General features: G+C 41.4%; 1 protein-coding gene across 3 annotated transcripts in view; it reads right to left on the bottom strand.

Annotated features, from left to right (window-relative positions):
- Positions 1–23985, bottom strand: part of Sec63 (translocation protein Sec63) — a 249369-nt gene that overhangs the window by 109817 nt on the left and 115567 nt on the right. For all 3 annotated transcript variants that reach the window (XM_071693313.1, XM_071693314.1, XM_071693312.1), the window contains exons 8-9: positions 15823–16023; positions 56–222 (exon numbers count right to left, since the gene is read on the bottom strand). In XM_071693313.1, the coding sequence (XP_071549414.1) occupies positions 56–222; positions 15823–16023 (368 nt within the window). The remainder of the gene's footprint in view (positions 1–55; positions 223–15822; positions 16024–23985) is intronic.

The raw sequence follows: 23985 nt of genomic DNA, 5'->3' as shown, positions 1-23985 counted from the left end.
TACACATTTTTGCTACATAAAGATAAACATCCAAGAATTCTCATGGGTATCTCACCTTCATAGTTTATCTCCATTTCAACTTTTGGCATCTTCCTACAGACTACCAAAACATCAGTGAATTCTTCCTCTGTCAGAGATCGCAAAATATGATGCCTTTCTGTTGATGACAGGGATAAAAGGTGTTCAATAGTCTTCACTGGTCGACGCTTGCTCACAAAATGCCTGTCAAAAAAATCAACTCAATAAATCTGGATTCAACATGCAACTTCGTATCATACAGTATTAAGCCTGCAAAGAAATCTTTCCAAACGTTAGTTATGGCACATTTCCTTACAGTCCTCCTTACCCATTCTCATCCTGAACATAAAATTATTCACCTTTTTGAACATACTATACATCTCTTCAACTTACCTTTACATCAACATACATGCATCCCCATCTACTATGTACAGATACATTCTTCTCATATACACTCTCCTAAATACTTTCTATGTTCCTCTGTTTCCATCAAATGCATTCACTTTCCCTATGTCCTCCGTCGAGCCTTTATATTTTACAACCCACTCTTTAACAGAACATCATCAGTTGCTGACTGCCCTAAACAACCTCATAATCCCCAAATTCTGAAATCATAAGGCTCCTATGGTATGATTACTGCTGAAGAAATCAAGGAACAAACTGAGAAAGCAAGTAGAGATCCATTCATGAGAGTTCATACGGAATGCAAGTTACTCTACATACCATAGGCAAGACTCCTTAACCTCTAATCATATAACTTCAGGATCAATAAAAAACAGTCCTTGTTACTTGGGGATAGATGTCTCAGGCTCAGATAAGAAATACTCCTGACTCTCGGCACCTTAATTCTCCCCTCTCTTTAACCTTCCTCCACTCGATCCCCCATATTTCCTTCCTATCAAAATCTTATGTTGTCCGTGTTTTAACAATTTGACTGCTGCTTGAATTTTGTCTACTTTCCATCATACTGACAAGGCCTAAAACAGTAAGCTACAATATCTGAGTTTACAATGCCTTTCCTTAAATTAACACTGTCACAGCAAGGAAACAGTTAACAAGTACATTCGAGACATTTACAAAACACTCAGGCTAAAGAAATGAGGCAACTTGTGGGAAATTTCAAGAATTTTTAATATTCTCATTCCCTATGGAGAACAAATTTGAATATGAGTCAAATTACTGTTACTGATATTTTCATCACTTAGACAAAAAAATAACCACAGAGCAAACATAATCATTGCATACCGAAATAAATAAACTGAATGAGGAAGGCTTAACAAACCATTCACTCCATTCCCAACCTATTCCATCACCACTCACCTGAAGCCCTAATCATCAGCATTCTAGGTACAATAATGTTGCGATATAGTTCAATATGATACAAAAATCTTGACATGGAGTAGGCACCTACATTACTCCCACATTTTCATTACAAAATGAGCTGTTGCAATATAACACAAGTACAGCTGACCACACACCAAAGGGTGCAAATGCTGCACATACCATACTTCCTACCACAGCAGTTCTCTACAACCATTCATACATTCACACATTTCTAAACTACTGCCCAACTGAACCAGTCACCATTTTGCCTTAGTGCCTAGTAAGCAATCCTACTACAAGTAACCCTGTACAACATACTGACTGTACTTGAGCATGGATAAAAAATCATCACTTTTCCATAATAAGGAGAGTTGTTAGACATCTGAATCATCATCTCCACCCTTGTCTATGGCAAAAATGGTGATTTATCAACAGACACAAATTTTCTCAGTGTTTCTTCAATTTCTTTGTCTTTTAAGTAATGCATCCACTCTCCACAGATTACTACGAACATTTAACATATCAACAGAGATAGATTACTTTACAAAAGCCTCAAATTCAATACATGTGGATTTTGGTAACATATGATATAATATGGGTAAAACTGAAAGTTGATGGAGAGAGATGGGTGATTATTGGTGCATATGCACCTGGGCGTGAGAAGAAAGATCATGAGAGGCAAGTGTTTTGGGAGCAGCTGAATGAGTGTGTTAGTGGTGTTGATGAACAAGACCTGGGTTATAGTGATGGGTGATTTGAATGCAAAGGTGAGTAATGTGGCAGTTGAGGGAATAATTGGTATACATGGGGTGTTCAGTGTTGTAAATGGAAATGGTGAAGAGCTTGTAGACTTACGTGCTGAAAAAGGAATGGTGATTGGGAATACCTGGTTTAAAAAGCGAGATATACATAAGTATACATATGTAAGTAGGAGAGATGGCCAGAGAGTGTTATTGGATCACGTGTTAATTGACAGGGAACTTCAGTGAAGGGCGCTAATGGGGAGGTGATAACAAGTAGTGGTGATGTGAGAAGGAGATGGAGTGAGTATTTTGAAGGTTTGTTGAATGTGTTTGATGATAGAGTGGCAGATATAGGGTGTCTTGGTCAAGGTGGTGTGCAAAGTGAGAGGGTTAGGGAAAATGATTTGGTAAACAGAGAACAGGTAGTAAAAGCTTTGCGGAAGATGAAAGCCGGCAAGGCAGCAGGTTTGCATGGTATTGCAGTGGAATTTATTATAAAAGGGGGTGACTGTATTGTTGACTGGTTGGTAAGGTTATTTAATGTATGTATGACTCATGGTGAGGTGCCTGAGGATTGGCGGAATGCGTCCATAGTGCCATTGTACAAAGGCAAAGGGGATAAAAGTGAGTGCTCAAATTACAGAGGTATAAGTTTGTTGAGTATCCCTGCTAAATTATATGGGAGGGTATTGATTGAGAGGGTGAAGGCATGTACAGAGCATCAGACTGGGGAAGAGCATTGTGGTTTCAGAAGTGGTAGAGGATGTGTGGATCAGGTGTTTGCTTTGAAGAATGTATGTGAGAAATACTTAGAAAAGCAAATGGATTTAAATGTAGCATTTATGGATCTGGAGATGGCATATGATAGAGTTGATAGAGATGCTCTGTGGAAGGTATTAAGAATATATGGTGTGGGAGGCAAGTTGTTAGAAGCAGTGAAAAGTTTTTATCGAGGATGTAAGGCATGTGTACGTGTAGGAAGAGAGGAAAGTGATTGGTTCTCAGTGAATGTAGGTTTGCGGCAGGGGTGTGTGATGTCTCCATGGTTGTTTAATTTGATTATGGATGGGGTTGTTAGGGAGGTGAATGCAAGAGTTTTGGAAAGAGGGGCAAGTATGAAGTCTGTTGTGGATGAGAGAGCTTGGGAAGTGAGTCAGTTGTTGTTCGCTCATGATACAGCGCTGGTGGCTGATTCATGTGAGAAACTGCAGAAGCTGGTGACTGAGTTTGGTAAAGTGTGTGAAAGAAGAAAGTTAAGAGTAAATGTGAATAAGAGCAAGGTTATTAGGTACAGTAGGGTTGAGGGTCAAGTCAATTGGGAGGTAAGTTTGAATGGAGAAAAACTGGAGGAAGTAAAGTGTTTTAGATATCTGGAAGTGGATCTGGCAGCGGATGGAACCATGGAAGTGGAAGTGAATCATAGGGTGGGGGAGGGGACGAAAATCCTGGGAGCCTTGAAGAATGTGTGGAAGTCGAGAACATTATCTCGGAAAGCAAAAATGGGTATGTTTCAAGGAATAGTGGTTCCAACAATGTTGTATGGTTGCGAGGTGTGGGCTATGGATAGAGGAGTTGTGCGCAGGAGGGTGGATGTGCTGGAAATGAGATGTTTGAGGACATTATGTGGTGTGGGGTGGTTTGATCGAGTAAGTAATGTAAGGGTAAGAGAGATGTGTGGAAATAAAAAGAGCGTGGTTGAGAGAGCAGAAGAGGGTGTTTTGAAATGGTTTGGACACATGGAGAGAATGAGTGAAGAAAGATTGACCAAGAGGATATATGTGTCGGAGGTGGAGGGAACGAGGAGAAGTGGGAGACCAAATTGGAGGTGGAAAGATGGAGTGAAAAAGATTTTGAGTGATCGGGGCCTTAACATGCAGGAGGGTGAAAGGAGGGCAAGGAATAGAGTGAATTGGATCGATGTGGTATACCGGAGTTGACGTGCTGTCAGTGGATTGAATCAGGGCATGTGAAGCATCTGGGGTAAACCATGGAAAGTTGTGTGGGGCCTGGATGTGGAAAGGGAGCTGTGGTTTCGGGCATTATTGCATGACAGCTGGAGACTGAGTGTGAACAATTGGGCCTTTGTTATCTTTTCCTAGCGCTACCTCGCACACATGAGGGGGAGGGGGATGGTATTCCATGTGTGGCGAGGTGGCGATGGGAATGAATAAAGGCAGACAGTGTGAATTGTGTGAATGGGTATATATGTATGTGTCTGTGTGTGTATATAAATGTGTACATTGAGATGTATAGGTATGTATATTTGCGTGTGTGGACGTGTGTGTATATACATGTGTATGGGGGTGGGTTGGGCCATTTCTTTCTTCTGTTTCCTTATGCTACCTCGCAAATGCGGGAGTCAGCGACAAAGCAAAATAAATAAAAATAATAAATGATATGATTCATCCTTTGTCATCCACATTCTCTCAAACCTAACCAATGTATACTCTCATTAAATGACCCCCCCCCCCACGTCTGTTAACCCTATTCCAGAACAGGATGCTAAACTTTGAATTTTCATTATTTTTCTCAAATTCTCATTTTCTTTCCTTTAATTCACATACACCATCTTTTTTATATTTATATTACATGTGTGAAAGAAGAAAGTTAAGAGTAAATGTGAATAAGAGCAAGGTTATTAGGTAGAGTAGGGTTGAGGGTCAAGTCAATTGGGAGGTAAGTTTGAATGGAGAAAAACTGGAGGAAGTAAAGTGTTTAAGATATCTGGGAGTGGATCTGGCAGCGGATGGAACCATGGAAGTGGAAGTGATTCATAGGGTGGGGGAGGGGGCAAAAATCCTGGGAGCCTTGAAGAATGTGTGGAAGTCAAGAACATTATCTCGGAAAGCAAAAATGGGTATGTTTGAAGGAATAGTGGTTCCAACAATGTTGTATGGTTGCGAGGCATGGGCTATGGATAGAGTTGTGCGCAGGAGGGTGGATGTGCTGGAAATGAGATGTTTGAGGACAATGTGTGGTGTGAGGTGGTTTGATCAAGTAAGTAATGTAAGGGTAAGAGAGATGTTTGGAAATAAAAAGAGTGTGGTTGAGAGAGCAGAAGAGGGTGTTTTGAAATGGTTTGGGCACATGGAGAGAATGAGTGAGGAAAGATTGACCAAGAGGATATATGTGTCGGAGTTGGAGGGAACAAGAAGTGGGAGACCAAATTGGAGGTGGAAATATGGAGTGAAAAAGATTTTGTGTGATCGGGGCCTGAACATGCAGGAGGGTGAAAGGAGGGCAAGGAATAGAGTGAATTGGATCGATGTGGTATACCGGGGTTGACGTGCTGTCAGTGGATTGAATCAGGGCATGTGAAGCGTCTGGGGTAAACCATGGAAAATTGTGTGGGGCCTGGATGTGGAAAGGGAGCTGTGGTTTCGGGCATTATTGCATGACAGCCAGAGACTGAGTGTGAATGAATGGGGCCTTTATTGTCTTTTCCTAGTGCTACCTCGCACACATGAGGGGGGAGGGGGATGGTATTCCATGTGTGGCGAGGTGGCGATGGGAATGAATAAAGGCAGACAGTGTGAATTGTGTGCATGGGTATATATGTATGCGTTTGTGTGTGTATATATATGTGTACATTGAGATGTATAGGTATGTATATTTGCGTGTGTGGACGTGTATGTATATACATTGTGTATGGGGTGGGTTGGGCCATTTCTTTCATCTGTTTCCTTGCGCTACCTTGCAAACGCGGGAGACAGCGGCAAAAAAAAAAAAAAAAAAGAAAAAAAAAATTACATTTTCCTGCTTGATCACTGTTTCCGCTGTTAATGAGGTAGTGCCAGGAACATATAAAGAAAGGCTGCATCATCAAACATTCAATCTCTAGCTGTCATGTATAATGCACTGAAACCACAGCTTCCTATCCAAAACCAGGCTCCACAGACCTTTGCATAGTTTACCAAGGATGCTTCACAGGCCTTGGTTCAGTCTACTGACAGCATGTCGATCCCAGTATACCACATAGTTCCAATTCACTCAATCCCATGTAAATATTTCACCCTCATGCATGTTTAGGCCCCAATCACTCAAAATCTCAAAATGAAGATTGTTTTGATAGAAAACGGTGGATGAGGAAGGGATAAGGGCAGTAATGTTTATAAACCTTGGGGTACAGATGGAATGGTGAGTAAGATGAATAAAAGTGGATGTGAAACTGCTGTTGAATGGATCTGGAAGGTGTGTACAGAAACATGGAAAAGTGGTCACATGATTGACAATTAGAGTGAATTGGTTTATTCTACGAAGGCAAAGGTGCTAAAATAATTGCATAAGTTGTGAAGGAACAAGTATTTTTTGCATATTTAGTAACGTGAATGGGAGGATTGTGGTTTTTCACAGTAAAAGGATTTGTGATCCCCTTTAAGGTGAAGAAAAGAATGAGTTTTGGAAGGGAGGATGGTATGTAGACCAGATCTTTATATTTACAAAAGTCATGGAGAAAGTGCTTGAGAAGATATGTGCAGCATTTATGGATTTAGAAAAGGAATAAGATGAAATAAATATGAAAGTTCCTTTACTGTTTGGTATGCATGAAATACTTTTAATGCTAATAAGAGCATTTTTTCCTGGGGATAGGGGAGAAAGAATACTTCCCACGTATTCCCTGCGTGCCTTATAAGGCGACTAAAAGGGAAGGGAGCGGGGGGCTGGAAATCCCCCCCCCCCTCCCAAGAAGGAACAGAGAAGGGGGCCAGATGAGGATTTCCCTCAAAGGCCCAGTCCTCTGTTCTAAACGCTACCTCGTTAACGCGGGAAATGGCGAATAGTATGAAAGAAAGATGATATGATTATTGAATTATTTACTAATCTATCATCCCTGGGGATAGGGGAGAAAGAATACTTCCCACGCATTCCTCACGTGTCGTAGAAGGCGACTAAAGGGGACGGGAGTGGGGGGCTGGAAACTTTCCCCTCCTTGTACTTTAACTTTCTAAAAGGGGAAACAGAAGAAGGAGTCATCCGGGGAGTGCTCATCCTCCTCGAAGGCTCAGATTGGGGTGTCTAAATGTATGTGGATTTAGCCAAGATGAGAAAAAAGGAGAGATAGGTAGTACGTTTGAGGAAAGGAACCTGGATATTTTGGCTCTGAGTGAAACGAAGCTCAAGGGTAAAGGAGAAAAGTGGTTTGGGAATGTCTTGGGAGTAAAGTCAGGGGTTAGTGAGAGGACAAGAGCAAGGGAAGGAGTAGCACTATTCCTGAAACAGTAGTGGTGGGAGTATGGGATAGAGTGTAAGAAAGTAAACTCTAGATTGATATGGGTAAAACTGAAAGTTCATGGAGAGAGATGGGTGATTATTGGTGCATATGCACCTAGGCCATGAGAAGAAAGATCAAGAGAGGCAAGTGTTTTGGGAGCAGCTGAGTGACTGTGTTTGTAGTTTTGTTGCACAAGACCGAGTTATAGTGATGGGTGATTTGAATGCAAAGGTGAGTAATGTGGCTGTTGAGGGAATAATTGTTATACATGGGGTGTTCAGTGTTGTAAATGGAAACGGTGAAGAGCTTGCAGATTTATGTGCTGAAAAAGGACTGGTGATTGGGAATACCTAGTTTAAAAAGAGAGATATACATAAGTATACATATGTAAGTAGGAGAGATGTCCAGAGAGCATTATTGGATTATGTGTTAATTGATAGGTGCGCAAAAGAGAGACTTGTGGATGTTAATGTGCTGAGAGGTGCAGCTGAAGGGATGTCTGATCATTATCTTGTTGAGGCGAAGGTGAAGATTTGTAGTCTTCAGAAAAGAAGAGAGAATGTTGGAGTGAAGAGAGTGGTGAGAGTAAGTGAGCTTGGGAAGGAGACTTGTGTGAGGAAGTACCAGGAGAGACTAAGTACAGAGTGGAAAAAGGTGAGAACAATGGAAGTAAGGGGAGTGGGGGAGGAATGGGATGTATTTAGGGAAGCAGTGATGGCTTGCACAAAAGATGCTTGTGGCATGAGAAGCGTGGGAGGTGGGCAGATTAGAAAGGGTAGTGAGTGGTGGGATGAAGAAGTAAGATTATTAGTGAAAGAGAAGAGAGAGACATTTGGAGAAGTTTTGCAGGGAAATAATGCAAATGAGCAGGAGATGTATATAAAAGAGGCAAGAGGTCAAGAGAAAGTGCAAGAGGTGAAAAAGAGGGCAAATGAGAGTTGGGGTGAGAGAGTATCATTAAATTTTAGGGAGAATACAAAGATGTTTTGGAAGGAGGTAAATAAAGTGTGTAAGACAAGGGAACAAATGGGAACTTCAGTGAAGGGGGCAAATGGGGAGGTGATAACAAGTATTGGTGATGTGAGAAGGAGATGGAGTGAGTATTTTGAAGGTTTGTTGAATGTGTTTGATGATAGAGTGGCAGATATAGAGAGTTTTGATCAAGGTGGTGTGCAAAGTGAGAGGGTTAGGGAAAATGATTTGATAAACAGAGAAGAGGTAGTAAAAGCTTTGCAGAAGATGAAAGCCGGCAAGGCGGCGGGTTTGGATGGTATTGCAGTGGAAGTTCTTAAAAAAAGGGGTGACTGTGTTGTTGACTGGTTGGTAAGGTTATTCAATGTATGTATGACTCATGGTGAGGTGCCTGAGGATTAGTGGAATGCTTGCACAGTGCCATTGCACAAAGGTAAAGGGGGTAAAAGTGAGTGCTCAAATTACAGAGGTATAAGTTTGCTGAGTATTCCTGGTAAATTATATGGGAGGGTATTGATTGAGAGGTTGAAGGCATGTACAGAGCATCAGATTGGGGAAGAGCAGTGTGGTTCCAGAAGTAGTAGAGGATGGGTGGATCAGGTGTTTGCTTTGAAGAATGTATGTGCGAAATACTTAGAAAAGCAAATGGATTTGTATTTAGCATTTATGGGTCTGGAGAAGGCATATGATAGAGTTGATAGAGATGCTCTGTGGAAGGTATTAAGAATATATGGTGTTGGTGGCAAGTTGTTAGAAGCAGTGAAAAGTTTTTGTCGAGGATGTATGGCATATGTACGTGTAGGAAGAGAGGAAAGTGATTGGTTCTCAGTGAATGTTGGTTTGCGGCAGGGGTGTGTGATGTCTCCATGGTTGTTCAATTTGTTTATGGATGGGGTTGTTAGGGAGGTGAATGCAAGAGTTTTGGAAAGAGGGGCAAGTATGCAGTCTGTTCTGCATGAGAGAGCTTGGGAAGTGAGTCAGTTGTTGTTCGCTGATGATACAGCGTTGGTGGCTGATTCATGTGAGAAACTGCAGAAGCTGGTGACTGAGTTTGGTAAAGTGTGTGAAAGAAGAAAGCTGAGAATAAATGTGAATAAAAGCAAGGTTATTAGGTACAGTAGGGTTGAGGGACAAGTCAATTGGGAGGTAAGTTTGAATGGAGAAAAACTGGAGGAAGTGAAGTGTTTTAGATATCTGGGAGTGGATTTGGCAGCGGATGGAACCATGGAAGCGGAAGTGAATCATAGGGTAAGGGAGGGGGCGAAAATTCTGGGAGCCTTGAAGAATGTGTGGAAGCCGAGAACATTATCTCGGAAAGCAAAAATGGGTATGTTTGAAGGTATAGTGGTTCCAACAACGTTATATGGTTGCAAGGTGTGGGCTCTGGATAGAGTTGTGCAGAGGAGGGTAGATGTGCTGGAAATGAGATGTTTGAGGGCAATATGTGATGTGAGGTGGTTTGATCGAGTAAGGAATGAAAGGGTAAGAGAGATATGTGGTAATAAAAAGAGTGTGGTTGAGAGAGCAGAAGAGGGTGTTTTGAAATGGTTTGGTCGCATGGAGAGAATGAGTGAGGAAAGATTGACCAAGAGGATATATGTGTCAGAGGTGGAGGGATCGAAGAGAAGTGGGAGACCAAATTGGAGGTGGAAAGATGGAGTGAAAAAGATTTTGAGTGATCGGGGCCTGAACATGCAGGAGGGTGAAAGGTGTGCAAGGAATAGAGTGAATTGGAATCATGTGGTATACCGGGGTCGACGTGCTGTCAATGGATTGAACCAGGGCATGTGAAGCGTCTGGGATAAGCCATAGAAATTTCTGTGGGGCCTGGATGTGGAAAGGGAGCTGTGGTTTCAGTGCATTATACATGACAGCTAGAGACTGAGTGTGAACGAATGTGGCCTTTGTTGTCTTTTCCTCACGCTACCTCACACACATGCGGGAGCAGAGGGTTGTTATTTCATGTGTGGCAAGGTGGTGATGGGAATGAAGAAAGGCAGGCAGTATGAATTATGTACATGTATACATATGTATGTCTGTGTGTATATATATATATATATGTATATGTTGAGATGTATAGGTATGTATATTTGCGTGTGTGGATGTGTATGTATATACATGTGTATGTGGGAGGGTTGGGCCATTCTTTCGTCTGTTTCCTTGTGGTACTTCGCTAATGCGGGAGACAGAGACAAAGCAAAATTAAATGAAAATATTAATTATAATACATAATCACTGTTTTGCCCGTCAGTGAGGTAGCGCCAGGAAACAGACGAAGAATGGCCCATCCACTCATATATACATGTATGTACATAAATACCCACATACGCACATATGTATACATATACATATCAACATTTACGTATAGATATGCAGACAATACATATATACACATGCACATATTCATACTTGCTTGCCTTCATCCATTACTGTTGCTACCCCGCCCCACAGGAAAATAGCATCGCAATCCCCTGCTTCATCGAGGCAGCACCGGGAACACAGAAAAAAAGGCCCCATTTGTTCACACTCAGTTTCTAACGGTCATGTGTAATGCACCAAAATCACAGCTCCCTTTCCATGGTCTACACCAGACGCTTCACGTGCCCTGGTTCAATCCATTGACAGCATGTCGACCCAGGTATACCATACTGTTCTAATTCACTCTATTCCTTGCACGCCTCTCACCCTCCTGTATGTTCAGTCCCCAATTGCTGAAGACCTTTTTCACTCCATCCTTCCACCTCAAATTTGGTCTCCCACTTCTGACACATATATCCTCTTCACCAATCTTTCCTCACTCAGTCTCTCCATATGTCCAAACCATCTCAACACACCTTCTTCTGCTCTCTCAACCACACTCTTTTTATTCCACACATCTCTCTTACCCTCACATTACTTACTCACACCACACCACGTACTGTCCTCAAACATTTCATTTACAACACATCCACCCTCCTCTATACCACCCTATTTACAGCCCATGCCTTGCAACCATATAACATTCCATCAAACATACCCATTTTTGCTCTCTGAGATGATGTTCTCTCCTTCCACATACTCTTCATCACTTCCAGAACTTTTGCCCCTCCCCAACCCTGGGACTCACTTCCGCTTCCATGGTTTCATCCACTGGTAAGTCCACTCCCATATATTCAAAACACTTCACTTCCTCCAGTTTTTCTCCATTCAAGCTTACATCCCAATTAACTTGTACCTCAACCCTACTGAACCTAATAACCTTGCTCTTATTCACATTTACTTTCAATTCAGTCACCAACTTTTGCAGCTTCTCTGACAAATCAGCCACTAGAGCTGTATCATCAGCAAACAACAACTGACTCACTTCACAGGCCCTCTCATCCACAAAAGACGGCATACTTGCCCCTCTTTCTAAAACTCTTGCATTCACCTCATTAACAACCCCATCCAAAAACAAATTAAACAGCCATGAAGACATCACACACCCCTGCCGCAAACCAACATTCACTGGGAACCAATCACTTTCCTCTCTTCCTACATGTACATATGCCATACATCCTTGGTAAAATCTTTTCACTGCTTCTAGTAACTTACCTCCCACACCAAATACTCTTATAACCTTCCACAAAGCATCTCTATCAACCCTATCATATGCCTTCTCCAGATCCATAATGCTGCATACAAATGCACCCGTTTTTCTTTCTCACATACATTACTCAAAGCAAACTCCTGACCCACACATTCTCTACCACTTCAGAAACCACACTGCTCTTCCCTAATATGATGCTCTGTACATGTTTTCACCCTCTCAATCAATACCCTCCCATATAATGTCCCAGGATTACCCAACAAACTTATACCTCTGTAGTTTGAGAACTCACCTTTATCACCTTTGCCTTTGTACATGGGCACAGTGCATACATTCTACCAATCCTCAGGCACTTCACCATAATCCATACATACTGTGAATATCTTTACCAACCAATCAACAGCACAGTCACCCCCTTTTCTAATAAATTCCACTGCAATACCATCCAAACCCACCGCCTTGCCAGATTTCATCTTCCACAAAACTTTCACTTCCTCTTCTCTCTTCACCAAGTCATTCTCAATGACCCTCTCACTTCATACACCACCCTGACCAAAAAAAACTATATCTGCAACTCTATCATCAGACACATTCAACAAACCTTCAAAATACTCACTCCATCTCCTTATCACTCCATCACTACCTTTTATCACTTCCCCACCTGCTCCCTTCACCGATGTTCCCATTTGTTCTCTTGTCTTATGCACATTATTTACCTCCTTCCAAAACAAATTTTCAATTTCCCTAAAATGTAATGATACTCTCTCACCCCAACTCTCACTGCCCACTTTTTCAACTCTTGCATCTTTCTCTAGATCTCTTGCCGCTTTCGTTTATACATCTCCCAGCCATTTGCACTGCTTCCCTGCAAATATCATCCAAACAACTCTCTTTTCTCTTTCACTAACAATCTTACTTCTTTATCCCACCACTCACTACCCTTTCTAATCTGCCCACCTTCCACTTTTCTCATATCACATGCATCTTTTGTGCAAGCCATCACTGATTCCCTAAATACAACCCATTCCTCACCCACTCCCCTCACATCATTTGCTCTCACCTTTTGCCATTCTACACTCAATCTCTCCTGACACTTCCTCACACAAGTCTTCTTTCCAAGTTCACTTACTCTCACTGCTCTCTTCTCCCCAACATTCTTCTTTTCAGAAAGCTTCTACAAAGTTCACCTTTGCCTCCATAAGATAGTGATCAGATATCCCTCCAGGTGCCCCTCTAAGCACATTAACATCAAAAAGTCTCTTTAACATGCCTATCAATTAACACGTAGTCCAATAATGCCCTCTGACCATCTCTCCCTACTCACATACGTATACTTATGTATATCTCTCTTCTTAAACCAGGTATTCCCAATCACCAGTCTTTTTTCAGCAGACAAATCCACAAGCTCTTCACCATTTCCATTCACCAAACTGAACACCCCATGTGCACCAATTATACCCTCAATTGCCACATTACTCACCTTCACATTTAAATCACTCAGCACTATAACCCAGTCTAGTGCATCAAAGCTGCTACTACACTCGCTCAACTGCTCTCAAAACACTTGCCTCTCATGATCTTTCTTCTCATGACCAGGTGCACAAGCACCAATAATCACCCCTCTCTCTCTCTCTCTCTCTCCATCCACTTTCAGTTTTACCAACACCAATCTAGAATTTACTTCCTTACACTCTATCACATACTCCCACAACTCCTGCTTCAGGAGTATTGCTACTACTTCCTTAGCTCTTGTCATCTCACCAACCCCTGACTTTACTCCTAAGAATTTGCCAGGCAACTCTTCCCCTTTACCCTAGAGCTTCGTTTCACTCAGATCCAGAACATCCTGGTTTCTTTCCTTAAACGTACCACCTATCTCTCCTTTCTTCTAGTCTTGGTTACATCCACACACATTTAGACACCCCAATCTGAGCCTTTGAGGAAGATGAGCACTCCCCGCTTGAATCATTCTTCTGTTTCCCTTTTTAGAAATTTAGATACAAGGGGGGTTCCCAGCAGCCCCCCCCCCCCCCCCAGTTGCCTTCTACAACATGCAGGTAATATGTGGGAAATATTCTTTCTCCCCATCCCCAGGGACAGATATGATATATCACATAATGAAGGAGAGCAGAGAGTGGTGAAAGTAAGCTTATAAATGAGGCTCATGTGAAGAGATACCAGGAGAGACTGAGTGTAGAGCGGCAAAAGGTGAGAGTAAATGTAGCCAGAGGAATAAGTGAGGAATGGGAGGTATTTAGGAAAGCAGCACTGACAAGTATGAAAGAAGTGTGTGGCTAAAAGAAGGTGGGAGATGGGCAGGTGAAAAAGGAGAGTGAGTAGTGGGATAACAAAGTTAACAATGAAAAAGAAAAGACATTTATGGGCTTTACTTACAAGGTAGGAGTGCAAGTAATTCAGATATGTACAAGAGAAAGCAACAGGATATCAAGAGGATAACAATCTGAGAAGAACAAGAGAATAAATAGGATAACAGTAAAAGGAGCAAATGGGAAAGTGATATCAGGCAGAGATGAGGGAAAGAGTAAACAAAGTGAGTACTTTGAAATACTGTTGTGTCTGATGACAGAGAGGCAGAAGTGGAGTTTGGAATGAAAAGTGAGTGTGTCAAGGCAAGTGGTTTGGTGAAAAAAGAAGAGGTGGTGAAAATCTTCTGTGAGATGAATGGGGCAAGGTGGCTGAAGTGAAAAGTACTGCAACTCAACTTCTTAAGAAATGGGTTGACTGTGCTGTCAACTGGTTGGTTAGGATTTTTCAATGTATGTATGGATCATAATCAGGTGCCTAAGGATTGGCAGAATGCCTATATAGTGCTACTGTATAAAGAAATGGAAGACAAATGTGGGTGTTCGAATTACAGAGGGATAATTTTGTGGGAGTGAACCAGGTAAGCTGTATGGAATAGTGGTGTTTGAGAGGGTGATGGTTTGTAAAGAGCATCAGACTGCAGACATATAATGAGGTTTCAGGAGTGGTAGGGATGTGTGGATCAGGTGTCTGCTTTGATGAATGTGTGAAGAAATACTTAGAGAAACAAAAGGATTTGTATGTTGCATTTATGGATCTGAAGAAAGCATATGACAGGGTTGACAGAGATGCATGTAAAAGCTGTTGTGAATATATTAAAGGGGAATGAAAGCTATCAAAGGCAACAAGGAGTTTTTGCCAAAAAAGTAACCCGTGCATGCAAGTCTAATTATAAAGTTAGGCGAGTGGCTCCAGGTGAAGGCGGGTCAGAAGCAGAAGTTGAATGTTACCATGGATATTTAGTCTGTTCAAAACTGAGATGGTGTATGAAGTTAAAGCAAGGGTCTTGGAAAGATAGTTAGGTATGCAGTCTGCTGGGATGGGTCAAACCTGAGATGTGGGTCAAGTGATGATCACTGACACAGCTTTAGTGGCAGATTCCAGTCAGACACTAAAGAAGCTGGAGTTTGACTTTTGAGTGTGTGTGAGAGGAGAAAAATGTGAGTAAATGCAAATCAATTAGGGTTAGTATGTTTAGCAGTAAAGACATGTTAGTTGGGGGAGTAAATTTGAAAGAATAAAACCCAGATGAAGAGAAGAGCTTTAGGTACCTGCAAGTGAATATGGTAGCAAATGGAACAATGGGAGTTGAAGTGAGTCACAGGGTAGGGGAGGGACAAAGGTCCTGGGAACATCAAAGATTATGCAGAAAGGGAGTTCACTACCCTAACACGCACAAGGGCGTTAGGCATGCATGGGATAGAGTGACCTGAAGCTATATCATATTCAGGGGATTATGTGCAATCAATGGGCTGAACTTAGGCATATGAAGTGGCAGGGAAAACAACAGATAGGTCTGTGGTTTTGGTGCATCACACATGGCAACTAGAAAATGAATGTGAGCAAAGAAGGCCTTTTCTTTGGTTCCAGGCACTACCTCGCTAACATGGGAAATAATAAGCAAGCACAAAAATATTATAATAGTGTGAAACAGTGCTCACCTGAGGGAATCTTCTGTCACATTAGGCAGCTGAAGTAGTGGGTTCTTAGTGTCCCACAGAGCCTGCACAATATGTGGGGATAGCTTCATGCATGCTTCAATTGTGTCTAGGGAGGGAAGGCGAGAGATGCGGCCTGCATGAGCAAGCATTATCAGCTGAGAAACACAAGATACCATCTCTTGAATCAGTATGGGACAGCACCTGAAAATAATGATCCATTATTTCACAGTCATCTGCCTGTGCTAACAAATAATATCTCAATACATCAGCACCTCCTTAACCTATTAACTATACAGTTCCTCTAAAATGACCCTCTCCCAGTATGGAAAAAAAATCTGTACAGAATATGTCTATATTACATATCATAAAGAAAAATACTTGGTGTTGAGAGGACAGGGGTGGAGGTGGGCAGACAGAAAGTGTCCAATAGTTAAAGTTTTTCCAAACATCATTTCACACAATACACACCCAGGCACAGTTCACACTTCATGGTTTCTTTCTAGGTACGATTTCACATTATGTACACTAAGCACACTACACACATAATTCATTGCGTTAATTCATACACTATCAATGTACTGATGACACCGGCAGAACTTTATGCAATTGACTAAATGAACAAATAATCATAAGGTCAAATATATAAGCTCTTGTACAGAAAACTGTCTCTTTATTCTACAACTAATTAAATTTCCATCACAATCAAGCTTTATCTTTGGTAAGAGGGAGTGGAGGCTTACACAAGAGATCATGTGACATGGGTGTATGTAATTCCTTAATGACTCTATGTAACTGCATTGTGAGGAAAGATTGCCATACAAATGAGTTCACAATTTCACAGTTTATAAAACTATAATGCAAAGCCTACAGGACAAAGCACAGCAATTCAATGCTAAAACATGACTACAGTGCACAGCTATAACACTACTAAAGAGTAAGCTGCAGCATCACTACAGTGAAATGCTATAACTGCTACAGTGTAATCCTATAACTGCAACAGTGTAAAGCTATTACACTAGTACCAAGGAAAGCTATTACACTAGTACAGTGTAAAATTATAGCACCCTTACAATATACATGTATAGCCTAAACACAATTCATAGTACTTTCATTCATGTACAAATATTAATCTTCACTGCCAAAAATGCCTAGAAATATTCTCCAGGGTCTGCAAAAGACTTTGTTCGCCTCTCCAAACATTTTCAAAAGTGATGGTTCTATTACATTTTAGTACTCTGTCATCTATTTTTTGCCCTTAAATACCATCTGTAGATATCTGGATATGGAACTGGCAAGGTTCCTGAGGTATTCTATGTTTTGGGTCCATAAGGTCTTGATCTCTTGAAAGAGGAATGGTACTGATGAGATTTTACAGGAAGCAGCCTCCTGATCATGCACCTAGAAATTTCATGTGCACCTATATTTTCTTATTTTAGTTACGACTTCAGGCTTTCTCCTCCTTTGAAATGTAAGAGTCAACCATCTTAAAGCATAGGTGGAAAAAATGCAGCACCCAGCGGTGAAATTCTCAAATGAAGTGGCAGCCTGGAAGAGTAAAGAAAGAAAAGCCTTCACTCAAGATAGCTTGAGGCACACTGAGGCAGGTTACTGGTGCTCACACCATTACAAATGCTTGCCTCTGCAACCAGTTGTACAAAGATTTCACACTGAGAGTGACATATGCTTCTATCCACAATAAGCCTTAAACATGTGTTGCCTTTAAAAACATATGGGGGCCAACAATAATACCTGCAGGCTCTGCAGTTCTGCTCTAATTCTAGCTCTGCCTTCTTCAAACATATTTCTCTTCTCATTCTTGTCAACATAAACTTGAAAGCACAAAAGCCTTCCCCTATATAACAGCCAAATGTAACATATCATGGCAAGCATCCACAAATGGCAAAATGATGCACTGTACAAGTAACTTCTACAACAATCCATGGATGACTGAGAGGCATGATATTTTTTCAGATACGGCAGTAAGCTGACAGTGACATCTATGTGTAACTAGCAGAAGCAAACATCAGCTGGAATATCAAATGATGGTGGGAACACTCCTACATAATGCATCATATCATACCAACAACAAAGAAAGGGTAATGCAGAGAAGCTAATGGAACCCTCACACCAAAAGTCTAGAAAATATTCATTTCAAAGCAGTCATACACTCCTTTCTCACCCTTAACATTCCTTCCAACGTATGTCAGCCACACATCCAATCAGTCCCTATGCCTTCTCAATTGCTTAACACATTCACATCAATGCCTATACAAAGATGCTGCCCAAATTTTTGCAACAGGGACAGAAAAATCAAGCATTTCTAACTTACACAAAGTTCAGCTCAGTGATTTTCACTGCAAATGCATGTTTAGGGATAAGAGGCCCTACAAACACACTAAAATCTGCCATTCAAGTTCCTTAATGACAAAAATATAATATAAACAATGTACAGAAAGATTAATCATTATCTATCTATTCAGAAAATAAAAGAAAAAAATGGGTGTTAGAGGTGAAACTGCCATCTACCAAATGACATTTGCAATCACTTTCAGTTCAGAACACAAATCATATAATCAGTAATTGTTAAACTTTTTTTTCTTTTTTTTCTACACAAATCTCCTCAGTAGGTTCTCTAATAAAGCAAGAATCAATAATCATCTACATATTCAGAAAAATGCAGGAGAAAACAAGCAAAAGTAATAAAAGTCTTCCTAAGCAAAACATTCAAATAATATTTTGCAAATGATATGGTATACTGTGTTTGCCATTTATGTTTTCTAAATAATACAGTTCTCTTTCATTCTTTTTTGTCTCATGCATGAAGTAATAATAATCCAGACACTCAAATAAATACTGGAAAAAACAGGAGGTAGAAAGAACAAAAACAACCCTTCATCTGGAAAATAAACCTGCAAGATCAACCATCGAACCTATCACCTGGTGAGTGGAAGAAATGCACAGTTGTTGCCACTAGCTCTGGTTGTACTCAAGTTTGAGGGTTTTACAGGTGATTCAGGTGAGTGTATTTATGAAAAAAAAAGTTAAAGCATATACAATAACAACAGGTGATAGATGTTTTTTTTTTTTTTTTTTTGCTTTGTCGCTGTCTCCTGCGTTTGCGAGGTAGCGCAAGGAAACAGATGAAAGAAATGGCCCAACCCACCCCCATACACATGTATATACATACGTCCACACACGCAAATATACATACCTACACAGCTTTCCATGGTTTACCCCAGACGCTTTACATGCCTTGGATTCAATCCACTGACAGCACGTCAACCCCGGTATACCACATCGCTCCAATTCACTCTATTCCTTGCCCTCCTTTCACCCTCCTGCATGTTCAGGCCCCGATCACACAAAATCTTTTTCACTCCATCTTTCCACCTCCAATTTGGTCTCCCTCTTCTCCTCGTTCCCTCCACCTCCGACACATATATCCTCTTGGTCAATCTTTCCTCACTCATTCTCTCCATGTGCCCAAACCATTTCAAAACACCCTCTTCTGCTCTCTCAACCACGCTCTTTTTATTTCCACACATCTCTCTTACCCTTACGTTACTTACTCGATCAAACCACCTCACACCACACATTGTCCTCAAACATCTCATTTCCAGCACATCCATCCTCCTGCGCACAACTCTATCCATAGCCCACGCCTCACAACCATAAAACATTGTTGGAACCACTATTCCTTCAAACATACCCATTTTTGCTTTCCGAGATAATGTTCTCGACTTCCACACATTCTTCAAGGCTCCCAGAATTTTCGCCCCCTCCCCCACCCTATGATCCACTTCCGCTTCCATGGTTCCATCCGCTGCCAGATCCAATCCCAGATATCTAAAACACTTCACTTCCTCCACTTTTTCTCCATTCAAACTCACCTCCCAATTGACATAACCCTCAACCCTACTGTACCTAATAACCTTGCTCTTATTCACATTTACTCTTAACTTTCTTCTTTCACACACTTTACCAAACTCCGTCACCAGCTTATGCAGTTTCTCACATGAATCAGCCACCAGCGCTGTATCATCAGCGAACATCAACTGACTCACATCCCAAGCTCTCTAATCCCCAACAGACTTCATACTTGCCCCTCTTTCCAAAACTCTTGCATTCACCTCCCTAACAACCCCATCCATAAACAAATTAAACAACCATGGAGACATCACACACCCCTGCCGCAAACCTACATTCACTGAGAACCAATCACTTTCCTCTCTTCCTACGTACACATGCCTTACATCCTCGATAAAAACTTTTCACTGCTTCTAACAACTTGCCTCTCACACCATATATTCTTAATACCTTCCACAGAGCATCTCTATCAACTCTATCATATGCCTTCTCCAGATCCATAAATGCTACATACAAATCCATTTGCTTTTCTAAGTATTTCTCACATACATTCTTCAAAACAAACACCTGATCCACACATCTTCTACCACTTCTGAAACCACACTGCTCTTCCCCAATCTGATGCTCTGTACATGCCTTCACCCTCTCAATCAATACCCTCCCATATAATTTACCAGAAATACTCAACAAACTTATACCTCTGTAATTTGAGCACTCACTCTTATCCCCTTTGCCTTTGTACAATGGCACTATGCACGCATTCCGCCAATCCTCAGGCACCTCACCATGAGTCATACATACATTAAATAACCTTACCAACCAGTCAACAATACAGTCACCCCCTTTTTTAATAAATTCCACTGCAATACCATCCAAACCTGCTGCCTTGCCGGCTTTCATCTTCCGCAAAGCTTTTACTACCTCTTCTCTGTTTACCAAATCATTTTCCCTAACCCTCTCACTTTGCACACCACCTCGACCAAAACACCCTATATCTGCCACTCTATCATCAAACACATTCAACAAACCTTCAAAATACTCACTCCATCTCCTTCTCACATCACCACTACTTGTTATCACCTCCCCATTTGCACCCTTCACTGAAGTTCCCATTTGCTCCCTTGTCTTACGCACTTTATTTACCTCCTTCCAGAACATCTTTTTATTCTCCCTAAAATCTAATGATACTCTCTCACCCCAACTCTCATCTGCCCTTTTTTTCACCTCTTGCACCTTTCTCTTGACCTCCTGTCTCTTTCTTTTATACATCTCCCACTCAATTTTATTTTTTCCCTGCAAAAATCGTCCAAATGCCTCTCTCTTCTCTTTCACTAATACTCTTACTTCTTCATCCCACCACTCACTACCCTTTCTAATCAACCCACCTCCCACTCTTCTCATGCCACAAGCATCTTTTGCGCAATCCATCACTGATTCCCTAAATACATCCCATTCCTCCCCCACTCCCCTTACTTCCATTGTTCTCACCTTTTTCCATTCTGTACTCAGTCTCTCCTGGTACTTCCTCACACAAGTCTCCTTCCCAAGCTCACTTACTCTCACCACCCTCTTCACCCCAACATTCACTCTTCTTTTCTGAAAACCCATAGATAAGTGTATTTATGAAAATATAATTAAATACGTGTATACAATAACAACACTGATGCATTATCTCTTTTCAAACATTCACTCTTTGAAATCACTATCTCCTAAATCATCACACTGCAAAGGGCATCATTACTTCTAGATTGAAAACATAAAACACTACCAATAAAACTTTTTCCCATTTTCTGGCTATTCATATTTCATATATATTTATTATACTTTGTCGCTGTCTTCCGCATCAACGAGGTAGCACAAGGAAACAGACGAAAGAATGGCCCAACCCACCAACATGCACATGTATATACATACACATCCACACACACAAATATACATAACTTTACATCTCAATGTATACATATATATACACACACAGACATATACATATATACACATGTACATAATTCATACTGTCTGCCCTTATTCATTTCCATCGCCACCCCAACACACATGAAATAACAACCCCCTCCCCCGCATGTGCGCGCGGTAGCACTAGGAAAAGACAACAAAGGCCACATTCGTTCACACTCAGTTTCTAGCTGTCATGTATAATGCACTGAAACCACAGCTCCCTTTCCACATCCAGGCCCCACAGAACTGTTCATGGTTTACCCCAGACACTTCACATGCCCTGGTTCAGTCCATTGACAGCACGTCAACCCTGGTATACCACATCGTTCAAATTCACTCTATTCCTTGCACACCTTTCACCCTCCAGCATATTCAGGCCCCAATCACTCAAAATCTTTTTCACTCCATCTTTACACCTCCAATTTGGTCTCTCACTTCTCCTCGTTCCCTCCACCTCTGACACACATATCCTCTTGGTCAATCTTTCCTTACTCATTCTCTCCATGTGACCAAACCATTTCAAAACACCCTCTTCTGCTCTCTCAACCACACTCTTTTTAACACCACACATCTCTCTTGCCCTTTCATTACTTACTCAAAAAAACCACCTTATACCACATACTGTCCTCAAACATCTTATTTCCAGCACATCCACCCTCCTCCACACAATTCTATCGATAGACCACACCTCGCAACCATATATCATTGTTGGAACCACTATTCCTTCAAACATACCCATTTTTGCTTTCCAAGATAAAGTTCTCGACTTCCACACATTCTTCAACGCTCCCAGAACTTTTGCCCCCTTCCCCGACCCTATGATTCACTTCCGCTTCCATGGTTCCATCCGCTGCCAAATCTACTCCCAGATATCTAAAACACTTCACTTCCTCCACTTTTTATCCTTTCAAACTTACCTCCCAACTGACTTGTCCCTCAACCCTACTCTACCTAATAACCTTGCTCTTATTCACATTTACTCTCAGCTTTCTTCTTTCACACACTTTATCAAACTCAGTCACCAGCTTCTGCAGTTTCTCACATGAATCAGCCACCGCTGCTATATCATCAGCGAACAACATCTGACTCACTTCCCAAGCTCTCTCATCCACAACAGACTGCATACTTGCCCCTCTTTCCAAAACTCTTGCATTCACCTCCCTAACAACCCCATCCATAAACAAATTAAACAACCATGGAGACATCACCCACCCCTGCCATACACCAACACTCAATGAGAACCAATCACTTTCCTCTCTTCCTACATGTACACAAGCCTTACATCCCCAATAAAAAAATTTCACTGCTTCTAACAACTTGCCTCCCACACCATATATTCTTTAACCTTCCACAGAGAATCTCTATCAATTCTATCTTATGCCTTATCCAAATCCATAAATGCTACATACAAATCCATTTGCTTTTCTAAGTATTTCTCATATACATTCTTCAAAGCAAACACCTGATCCACACATCCTCTACCACTTCTGAAACCACACTGCTCTTCCCTAATCTGATGCTCTGTACATGCCTTCACCCTCTCAATCAATACCCTCCTATATAATTTACCAGCAATACTCAACAAACTTATACCACCGTAACTTGAGAACTCGCTTTTATCCCTTTTACCTTTGTACAATGGCACTATGCAAGCATTCCGCCAATCCTCAGGCACCTCACCATGAGTCATACATACATTAAATAATCTTACCAACCAGTCAACAATACAGTCAACCCCTTTTTTAAGAAATTCCACTGCATTACCATCCAAACCCGATGCCTTGCCAGCTTTCACCTTCCACAAAGCTTTTACTACCTCTTCTCTGTTTACCAAATCATTCTCCCTAACCCTCTCACTTTGCACCCCATCTCAGCCAAAACACCCTATATCTGCCACTCTTATCATCAAACACATTCAACAAACCTTCAAAATACTCGCTCAATCTCCTTCTCACATCACCACTACTTGTTATCACCTTCCCATTTGCCCCCTTCACTGATGTTCCCATTTGTTCCCTTGTCTTACGCACTTTTTATTTTCCCTAAAATTTAATGATACTCTCTCACCCCAACTCTCATTTGCCCTCTTTTTCACCTCTTGCACCCTTCTCTTGACCTCCTGCCTCTTTCTTTTATACATCTCCCACTCATTTGCATTACTTCCCTGCAAAAATCGTTCAAATGCCTCTCTCTTCTCTTTCACTAATAATCTTACTTCTTCATCCCACCACTCACTACCCTTTCTAATCTGCCCACCTCCCATGTTTCTCATGCCACAAGCATCTTTGTGCAAGCCATCACTGCTTCCCTAAATACATCCCATTCCTCCCCCACTCCCCTTAC

This window comes from Panulirus ornatus, chromosome 55 (genome assembly GCF_036320965.1).
Source record: "Panulirus ornatus isolate Po-2019 chromosome 55, ASM3632096v1, whole genome shotgun sequence".
Taxonomy (NCBI): domain Eukaryota; kingdom Metazoa; phylum Arthropoda; class Malacostraca; order Decapoda; family Palinuridae; genus Panulirus; species Panulirus ornatus.
Note: the sequence above shows the minus strand (reverse complement) of the source record. Positions and strands in the feature narration are given on the sequence as shown.